This window comes from Leucoraja erinacea, chromosome 27, assembly GCF_028641065.1.
Source record: "Leucoraja erinacea ecotype New England chromosome 27, Leri_hhj_1, whole genome shotgun sequence".
Taxonomy (NCBI): Eukaryota; Metazoa; Chordata; class Chondrichthyes; order Rajiformes; family Rajidae; genus Leucoraja; species Leucoraja erinaceus.
In genome coordinates, this window is record NC_073403.1 from 32765834 (window position 1) to 32776862 (window position 11029).

Below are 11029 nucleotides of genomic sequence, written 5' to 3' on the forward strand. Positions count from 1 at the left end.
AGTAGTACGAAATTGACTTCTCCAATTTCAGGTAGTCCTTGCTTTCTCCCTCCTTCCCCTCCCCTTCCCAGCTCTCCAAAAGCCCACTGTCTCCGCCTCTTCCTTTCTTCTTCCCGCCCCCCCCCACCCCAAATCAGTCTGAAGAAGGGTCTCGACCCAAAATGTCACCTATTCCTTTGCTCCATAGATGCTTCCTCACCCGCTGAGTTTCTCCAGCATTTTTATCTACCTTCAAAAGTCCAATGTGAATGCCATTCCTACAAATGGCAGAACTATTTTCCTCCCCCGCTTTTAGTAATTCTTATCAGTCTTTTGTGCTTTTGATGACATTCATTAGAATATTATGGAGTTATTACCATTTCCATTGATTTTTGTGCATTTTCTAACTAAACCACAAAATAGACTTATGGATATCTATTGAAACAGAACCCCACAAAGAGAATTGATGTAAAAAGCAGAGGAAACAGAAACTCCTACTAATTCTCCCAATGAAAGCACAGTTAAGCCCGTCTCACTGTGCAATGGTTCTCCCGATTTAAAAAAAAAAAAAAAAGACTCGTGATAAGAACGCAGCATGTACTTACCGGGAACGTCGGAGCTCGGGATGTCTCTTAGCGGCTCATAGCGCTAACGGCAGGTGCCTGGGAAACGCGGTAAGTTCGTGAAGATTTTTCTACATTGAGAAAAATTTCCACGAGGTCCCCGAGTACCCACGAGCCGCCATTACTGTAATTCTCCGAGTAGAATCGGGGGAAACTCGGGAGAACTCTTGCATTAACTCGCGCAGTGAGGCAGGGGCTGCGAGCATTCCAGTAAAAGAGAGTTCTGACAAAATGTTAGTCTTTAACTCATGTTTAAGAAAGAACTGCGCATGTTGTGAAAATCGAAGGTAGACACAAATGCTGGAGAAACTCAGCAGGATATGCAGCATCCCTGGAGAGAAGGAACGTGTGACGTTCCGGGTCAAGGCCCTTCTTCAGACTGGTTAGGGATAAGGGAAGAGAGAGATATAGGCGGTGATGTGGAGAGACAAAGACCAATGAATGAAAGATATGCAAAAATGTTACGATGATAAAGGAAACAGGCCAATGTTAGCTGTTTGGAGAGTGAAAACGAGAAGCTGGTACGACTTGTGGGGGGGGGGGGGGGGGGGGGGGGGGGGGGAAAGAGAGGGAAATGCCGGGGCTACCTGAAGTGAAGGAAATCAATATTCATACCACTGGGCTGCCCAAAGAAAATATAAGATGCTGTTCCTCCAATATGCGTTTAGCATCACTCTGACAATGGAGGAGACCGAGGTCTGGGGGGGAATGAGAAGGGGAATTAAAGTGTCCAGCAACTGGGAGATTAGGTTGGTTCAAGCAGGCTGAGCAAAGGTATTCCGTGAAATGATCGCCCAGTCTGCATTTGGTCTCGCCGATGTATAAGAGTCTACATCTTGAACAGCAGATGAAGTTGGAGGAGGTGCAGGTGAACCTCTGCCTAAACTGAAAGGAATGTTGGCATCCCTGGACAGAGTCAAGGGGGGAGGTATAGTGACAGGTGTTGCATTTTCTGCGGTGCAGGGGAAGGTACCTGGGGAGGGGGTGGTTTGGGTGGGAAGGGATGAGTTAACCATGGAGTTGCGGAGGGAACGGTCTCTGCAAATTAGACCAAAATTGCACACATGAAGAAACAAAAAGCTGGAGCAACTCAGCTTTCTAAGATGGGTCTCGACCGGAAACGTCACCTTCTCTCCAGAGATGCTGCCTGTCCCGCTGAGTTACTCCAGCACATTGCGATCAATTGGTGTCATACTTTTTGGTCAACTTGAAGATTCTGATCTCCTTGGCCGTTATCTCATCCAGGATCTCAGAATTGAAATACTTGGGAACAATCTCCTGGTGAAAACTTCGACCACCCATGTTGGCGCTGATGTTGGAACTGAAGTAGATGATGGTATGTGGACTGCTGACGTGCAGTAAGGTGTCGATGAGTGATTGGAAGTGTCTCGGGTGGTAGATGAGATCGGATCCCAGCACCACATCATAGTCCGAGGGGAACATCCCCTCATCCTTGCCCCACTCTAGAGCGCACACCTGTGCTCGCTTGCCCAGAGCAGAGGGGACGTTCTTCAACACATTGTCCTCCACTTGGTGCAGAACCTTAGGCAGGTCTGTCAGCGTCACTTCACCCCCTGAAGAAACAACATCACAAAGGCACCATGATGTATAGTCACAGTGTGACAATCACAGTCACAGAGAGAGAGACAGACAGAGAGAGAGAGACAGACAGACAGGGAGACAGAGAGACAGAGAGAGAGAGAGACAGAGAGAGAGAGACAGAGAGAGAGAGAGAGACACAGAGAGAGAGAGAGAGAGAGAGAGAGAGAGAGACACAGAGAGAGAGAGAGAGACACACAGAGAGAGAGAGACACAGAGAGAGAGAGACACACAGAGAGAGAGGGAGACACACAGAGAGAGAGACACACAGAGAGAGGGAGACACACAGAGAGGGAGAGACACACAGAGAGAGGGAGACAGAGAGAGACACAGAGAGAGAGAGAGAGAGACACCGAGAGAGAGAGACAGAGAGAGAGAGGTAGACACCCAGAAAGAGACACCCAGAGAGAGACACCCAAGATTCAATTTAATTGTCATTTGGACCCCTTGAGGTCCAAACGAAATGCCGTTTCTGCAGCCATACATTACAAACAAATAGACCCAAGACACAACATAATTTACATTTTACATAAACATCCATCACATTGCTGTGATGGAAGGCCAAAAAAAAACTTAACTCTCCACTGCACTCTCCCCCCCCCCCCCGATGTCAGAGTCAAAGTCAAAGCCCCCCCGGCTTGAGATGGCGATTGTCCCGCGGCCATTAAAGCCACGCCGGGTGATGCAAGGTCGCACACCGGGTCTTGATGTTAGAGCCCCCGGCGTGCGCTCGCAGAGTCCCGCGGCCATTCCAAGCCGCGCGGGGCGGTGATGTCAGGCCCCGCTCCAGGAGCTCTTCGACCCCGCAGCTCGGGCGGGGAGAAGTCGCCATTGAGAGAGCCCTGAAAAGCGGTCTCCCTCCAGGGACCACGGGCTCCCGGTGCCGCCGTCCGCCAGAGAGAGTTGCAGCCTCCGAATCTCCGGAGGTCGGGCCGCAGCAGCAGCAGCAGCGCTCCTCCACCGCTCCACCTTCTCTGGACTTGGCCAGCTCCGCGACGGTGACGGTGAGTCGTCGGCACCAGAGTCCCCGGTCTTCTCCTGTTGGAGGCCGCTCCTCGTTGCAGCCCCAACGATAACGGAGACCCGACAAAGAAAAGGTCGGGTCTCCCGTGCAGGGAGAGATTTAAAAGTTACCCCCTCCCTCCTCCCCCCACCCCACCCCCACCCCCCACACACAGAACAAAAAGAACAAAAACTACACAGAAACATAGACAAAAAATAATAAAAACGCAGACGGGCTGCAGAGGCCGCTGCTGACGAGAGAGAGAGACACCCAGAGAGAGACACAGAGAGAGACAGAGACACATAGACACACAGAGTCACACAGAGTCACAAGGCAGAGATAGATAGATTTTTGATTAGTATGGGCATCAGGGGTTATGGGGAGAAGGCAGCAGAATGGGGTTAGGAGGGAGAGAGAGATCAGCCATGTTTGAATGGCGGAGTAGACTCGATGGGCAGAACGGCCTAATTCGGTTCCTTGAACTTGTGAACTAATGAATTTGACTCGATGACATATTAAATCAGCAAACTCACCCAACAAAGTTGCAAGTATTCCCACTAGTCCCGTCCCCGAGCCTAATTCGATTATCTTCTTCCCTGAAAAGTCCATCCGAACCTTGTCAAAGTATCTGCATAAAGCCAGCCCCTGAAACAAAATTGAAAACACAACGATGTTGGAAGTAGTTGCAGATGCTGGCTTAAACCGAAGATAGAAACATAGACAGGTGCAGGAGAAGGTCATTCGGCCCTTCGAGCTAGCACCGCCATTCAATCTGATCATGGCTGATCATCCACAATCAGTACCCAGTTCCTGCCTTCGCCCCATATCCCTTGATCCCGTTAGCCCCAAGAGCTAAATCTAACTCTTTCAAAAACAACCAGTGAATTGGCCTCCACTGCCTTCTGTGGCAGATAATTCCATAGATTAACCTGGTGAACCTACGCTGGGCTCCCTCAATAGCAAGAATGTCCTTCCTCAAATTTGGATACCAAAATTGCACACATTACTCCAGGTGTGATCCCACTGGGGGCCTGTACAACTGCAGAAGGACCTTCTTGCTCTTATAGAAACATAGAAAATAGGTGCAGGAGGAGGCCATTCGGCCCTTCGAGCCAGCACCGCCATTCATTGTGATCATGGCTGATTGTCCCCTATCAATAACCTGTGCCTGCCTTCTCCCCATATCCCTCGACTCCACTAGCCCCTAGAGCTCTATCTAACTCTCTTAAATCAATCCTGTGACTTGGCCTCCACTGCCTTCTGTGGCAGGCAATTCTATAAATCCACAACTCTCTGGTTGAAAACGTTTTTTCTCACCTCAGTCTTAAATAACCTCTTTATTCTGTGGCCCCTGGTTCTGGACGCCCAACATTGGGGACATTTTTCCTGCATCTAGCCTGTCCAGTCCTTTTATAATTTTATATGTTTCTATAAGATTTCCCCCTCATCCTTCTAAACTCAAATGAATACAAGCCTAGTCTTTTCAATCTTTCCTCATATGACAGTCCCGCCATCCCAAGGATCAATTTCGTGAACCTACGCTGCACTGCCTCAATCACAAGGATTATATTCGACTCCTCTGGTTATGAAGGCCAACATGCCATTCGCTTTCTTCACTGCCTGCTGTACCTGCATGCTTACTTTCATTGACTGTTGAACAAGGACCCCCAGATCTCGTTGTACTTCCCCATTTCCCTACGACACCATTCTGGTAATAATCTGCCTTCCTGCTTTTGCCACCAAAGTGGATACTCACACATTTATCCACATTAAACTGCATCTGCCATACATCTACCCACTCACCCAACCTGTCTAAGTCACCCTGCATTCTCATAGCATCCTTCTCACAGTTCACACTGCCACCCAGTTTTGTGTCATCTGCAAATTTGCTAATGTTACTTTTAATCCCGTCATCTAAATCATTCATGTATATTGTATATAGCTGCGGTCCTGGCACCGAGCCTTGCGGCATCCCACTAGTTACTGCCTGCCATTCTAAAAGGGACCTGTTAATCCCTACCCTTTGTTTCCTGACTGCCAACCAATTTTCTATCCATGTCAGCACTCTACCCCCAATACCATGTGCTCTAATTTTGCCCACTAATCTCTTATGTGGGACCTTATCAAATTCTTTATGGAAGTCCAGGTACACTACATCCACTGACTCTCCCTTGTCCATTTTCCTAGTTACATCCTCAAAATATTTCAGAAGATTAGTCAAGCATGATTTCCCCTTCGTAAATCCATGCTGACTCGGACCGATCCTGTTACTGCTCTCCAAATATTTCATCTTGTATAATTGACTCCAGCATCTTCCCCACCACCGATGTCAGGCTAACTGGCCTATAATTCCCTATTTTCTCTCTCCCGCCTTTCTTAAAAATAACATTAACATAACATTAACTACCCTCCATCCACAGGAACTCATCCTGAATCTATAGAACATTGGAAAATTATCACCAATGCGTCCACAATTTCTAGAACCACTTCCCTAAGTACCCTGGGATGCAGACCGTCAGACCCTGGGAATTTATCAGCCTTCAGTCCCATCTGTCTACTTTGGGTTGAACGTTTTTCCCCCATCTCAGTCCTAAATGGCCGACCCCTTATTCTTAAACTGTGACCCCTGGTTCTGGACTATGAGTGTCTGTCACTCTATGATGCATCTTACCGATGGCCATATAACAGCTGGTATACCAAGGGTTTTTAAATGTTGTGTAATTTGCAATCGGTGTCCACAGAACTCAAAATGCCTCTCCTTGTTCTCGAAGGTCTCAGGTTCTTCGGGCTTCTCGATCTTTACTGTGGGTGGCACCGCTTGCATTTTTCCCTGTTTAATCTCAGATGTCCCGAGCTTCTCCCTCCTCAATCCTGATTCCACTCACTCCCTTTCTTCTCCTTCCTCTCCCGGCGAAGCTTTCAATATCGGCCGAGTTGCTGTGAAGAAAGGTGCACAAAACCTCGCTTAGTTTAGAGATACAGCAGGGAAACGGGTCCTTTGGCCCATCGAGTCCGCGTCGACCAGCGATCGCCCGTTCACACACTAGTTTAGTTTAGAGATACAGCGCGGAAACAGGCCCTTCGGCCCACCTAGTCCGTGCTGACCAGCAATCACATTTCACTCACTGGTTTAATTTAGATGTCAGTTTAACCTGGCTTCATGATCAGCATGGACATTGTGGGCCGAAGAGCCTAGTTCTGTGCTGTTTTTTTGCATTTTGCATATAATGTCCATCTCAATGAATTTATATGTTTGACATAAATCCATTGAGATGTACATTATATGCAACATGTCCCCCTCCCCACGCAAGACCTGCTCCTTCTAGCACCATCTTGAAAGAAATAAAGAATTATAAACTAAACACAAACTTTTCTGTCGCTGGTAGGTGTGGACTGAAGAGCCTGTATCCATACTGTATTACAGTGAGTTATGGACAAAAACCAAACCATCACACACACAAACCAACCTCCATTCCATCGCCTTCATCTACACCTCCTGCTGCCTCGGCAAGGCCAGCGGCAAAATCACGGACCAGTCTCACCGCCGATCACTCCCTCTCCCATCAGGCAAAAGGTAAAGAAGTGTAAAAATGAAAGCACACCTCCAGATTCAGGGACAATTTCTTCCCGGCTGTTATCAGGCAACTGAACCGTCCTCTCACCAACTAGAGAGCGGTCCTGACCTCCCATCTACCTCATTGGAGAGCCTCAGACTGGTGAAAATCTTTTTGGTCGCGTGCTATCCAGTAAGCGGAAAGACGATACATGATTACAATCGAGCCGTCCACAGTGTACAGATACAGGATAAAGGGAATAAAGTTTAGTGCAAGGGAAAGTCCGATTCAAGATAATCCGAGGGCCTCAAATGAGGTAGCTGCAGCTCAGAGCTGCACAGGTTAAAATGAGTTCTTTTTGTCAGTCCAATTCAAGAAAACTGGATTCAAATTCTTGTTGTTGAAATCGATTCTTTATTCTGACAGCGCTGGATAATTCTTTAAACCTTCCAACACAGAGTTAAAACTCTGGGGCAGGTTGAAAGAACTACTGACTTTGGCATAAATGTAACACATTATATAGGTAAAAGACAAGGAGTGGCAAACTATTAACCAATCATTATGGTTTACTATACATTTAACCTTTTTGCATTAACCAATCAACTAAATCCTTTACATTGAGTGACAACACGTATAGTCACATGATTTTCCCTTTTCCGGCCCCTTTACAACCTTCTCCCCCTCTGTGGTTTCTTCAGCCTCTTTGCTCAAAATCATTTTATTTCAATAACGTAAAACCACAGATATAAAACTAATTCTCAGAGAACACTTCTCAGTATATACACAGAATACAGCAATCACACCACACATACATACAAAACATATTTTCACTTTTGGTAAAAGAAAGTTATTTCTAAAACTTCAGATTTAACCAAAGTCTAATATTTACAATCTTAATTAAACATAATACACTTCACAATTAATTTCCTTACAACCACATCATTAAAATACAGTTACTTATGGATTACAAAGATTAAATATGAGTTTTGCCCCATTCTTACAAATTGGTAAAGACTTAAATTATTGCTAATCACACAATTCCCAACTCCAGCCACGTAAAGGCCATTAATTGTCACACTTGATTGCTTCTTCCCAAGCTCGGGTCTAATTTCATTTAGTATTACAACCTCCCCCTACTATCTCTGGAGGAAAGGAATGTAACACTTCTTCACTAAAAGCATTCCTCACAACAAATGAAAGATTATCAAAACACAGTTACTTTCTCAGTTTCTGGTAACCATAAGAAATCCTTTTGCAACGGTCACACAAGCATTGCCTATCCCTTATCTCTTATCTCAACATAAATACATTTAAACAGCACAAACCAAATCACAGATTTAGTATCTAGCCTTGGTGCCTACAATCCAACATAGGCAACCATAAATCGCCTTAATGACACAGCCAAACTCTGAGATGTGTCACAAAGGAAGAAGGATGGTGCCCATGTCATGGAGAAAGCCCATTAACAACCTCTATTATAAACACCAACCTAAACCAACTACAACTTCTCACAGCATGATTATTGCTCCAAAGCAATAAAGAAAGATTTGCCTATTCAGATCAACCTTTCCATGTTATGATAAGCCATCTGTTCTCCTGTGTGTGTTCTTTGTTCTTTATTGCTTTGTGGAGGCATGTATTTCTGAAAGCCCCAACTCCAAGCTCTTCTCCTGCAACTTAACACAAGTTCCTTAAGAACTTATCATTTGAGCAATTTTATTATATAATATTTCCTCACACACACTATTTGTTGATAGGTTGTTTAATTTCCTTCCTAAAGGAACGTCCTTTAATTCTGAGACTGTGCCCTCTGGTTCTAGACTCTCCCACTAGTGGAAACATCCTTTCCACATCCACTCTATCCTGGTCTTTCACTATTCGATACGTTTCAATGAGGTCTCCCCTCATCCTTCTAAACTACAGCGAGTACAGGCCGAGTGACGTCAACCCCCCATGATAAGGTAACCCACTCACTCCAAGATCTTTCTGCTCCATAACATTCCCTGTCTTCCTGTGACACCACGTTCAGGCAACTGTGCATCAGGTAACACCTCATTGTTCTAAACTAAACTTCAATCTTCACAAGTTTGAGACTGAGAGATTATAATATTCTCTAACTTCAAGTAACCCTTGCTTTCCCTCTATCCAGGGTTGCATCCCTAGGGTTGCATCCTCAGCCCCCTATTGTACTCCCTGTACACACATGACTGTGTGGCTAGGTTCAGCTCCAACTCATTAATCAAGTTTGCTGATGACACTGCGGTGGTGGGCCTGATCTCAGATAATGATGAGAAGGCCTACCAGGAGGAGGTGGCTGATCTGGCACTCTGGTGTCAGGACAACAGCCTCATCTTGAACATCAAAAAAACTAAGGAGCTGATCGTGGACTTTAGGAGGGCACATCATCCGAGGACGTACACACCATTGAGGATAAATGGGGATACTGTGGATAGGGTGAGCTGTTTTAAATATCTGGGAGTCCACATCTCTGAGGATATGACATGGACATCACACGCCGCAGCACTCGTGAGTAAGACAAGGCAGCGCCTTTACCACCTCAGGCAATTGAGGAAATTCAGAGCGTCTCCGAGGATCTTCCAGTGCTTCTACGCAGCGGCTGTTGAAAGCATCTTGTCTGGAAATATTACAATCTGGTTTGGGAATTGCTCTGTCCAGGACAAGAAGGCTCTGCAGAGAGTAGTGTGTTCGGCCGAACGCACTATGGGAACTTCACTCGCCCCCCTGCAGGAACTATACAACAGGAGGTGCAACTCCAGAGCCAATAAAATCACGGGAGACCCCTTCCACCCCTGCAACGGACTGTTCCAGCTGCTACGGTCAGGCAAACGCATCCGTTGCCATGCTGTGAGAACGGAGAGGTTGAGAAGGATTTTCATCCCGGAGGCCATTAGGACTGTAAACTCCTATCTCAACAGGGACTAACTTTTACTGTACCACTCTACTGCTTTTTAAAAAATTGCTGTTTTTTCCCTTTTTCCTTCCACCCACAGTATTTAATATGTAAAAGAATATGTGATTCTGTTCCATTCCGTTTGTAGTTTGTTTGGTTGTTTGTATGTTTGTCTTTTTGCATAAAGTCCGCGAGCATTGCTACTTTTCATTTCACTGCACATCTCGTATGTGTATGTGACGAATAAACTTGATTCGACTCTCCATCCCTCACCCATTCCAGTTCTCTCACCAGTCTGATTGTCCTCCTGATTACATTTTACCTCTGTCTGCTTTGTTGTCAGCTTCCCCCAGCCAACAATGATCCATTCAAAATTTCACTGGAATCTTTGGCCCCTTTGATCTCTCATTTTCACACCTTACACTCCCGCATTTCTGTGTCTTCCTCTCTCCTGACTCTCAGTCTGAAGGGTCTCGACTCGAAACGTCACCCGTTCCTTCTCTCCAGAGATGCTGCCTGTCCCGCTGAGTTACTCCAGCTCTTCAGTGATTCCGTCTATCTTCACTGTAAACCAGCATTTGTACACTGTGGAGGGCTCAAGTGTAATCATGTATAGTCTTTTCACTGGCTGGATAGCACGCAACAAAAAAGCATTTCACTGTTCCTCAGTACACGTGACAATTAGTTCATAAATTCATAGTTCTAGGAGTAGAATTAGGCCATTCGGCCCATCATGTCAACACCGCCAATTGATAATGGCTGATCTATCTCTCCCTCCTAACCCCATTCTCCTGCCTTCTCCCCGTAACCCCTGACACCCGTACTAATCAAGAATCTATCTATCTCTGCCTTAAATATACCCACTGATGGCCTGCACTGCCATCTGAGGCAAAGAATCCTACAGATTCACCACGCTCTGACTAAAGAAATTCAATTTGCATTTCCTTCGTTTATATATTTCTCGATTACTAACCTGTGGGATGCGCAGTACAAAATCCAGTTTTAAATGCAGTGTAGAGATAGCAGAAAAATTCTCTGATCTCCCCCAAACAGGGTATAAAACGCAACTCACTCACTCTCTCTCAATCGCCCTCCTCTCTCTTATAGCTGAGCCAGTGTCCAATTGAGACATTTAAACACAGTGTGCTGTATTTAAAAGACTAGAGAGAGAAGGAGAACTCCCTGTACATTACAAAATGTACCCTAAATTCCACACCAACCTGACCTTGCAAACACCTCCCTGACTTGAAATATGAATGAATGAATATGTTTATTGGCCAAGTATTCACATACAAGGAATTTGCCTTGGTGCTCTGCCCGCAAGTGGTAACATGACAGTTAGGAATAACAAATAAAACAT

The 11029-nt window shown here is 45.8% G+C and overlaps 1 protein-coding gene across 1 annotated transcript; it reads right to left on the minus strand.

The window, feature by feature from the left end:
• Window positions 1–1178: 1178 nt before the first annotated feature.
• LOC129710409 (EEF1A lysine methyltransferase 3-like) lies at window positions 1179–10789 on the minus strand. Its single transcript, XM_055657390.1, has 4 exons — window positions 10643–10789; window positions 5876–6141; window positions 3738–3849; window positions 1179–2176 (listed from the first exon to the last, which is right to left on the minus strand). The coding sequence occupies exons 2-4, from the start codon at window positions 6026–6028 to the stop codon at window positions 1782–1784; spliced, it is 660 nt and encodes a 219-aa protein (XP_055513365.1). The 5' UTR covers window positions 6029–6141; window positions 10643–10789; the 3' UTR covers window positions 1179–1781.
• Between the last annotated feature and the right edge of the window lie 240 nt (window positions 10790–11029).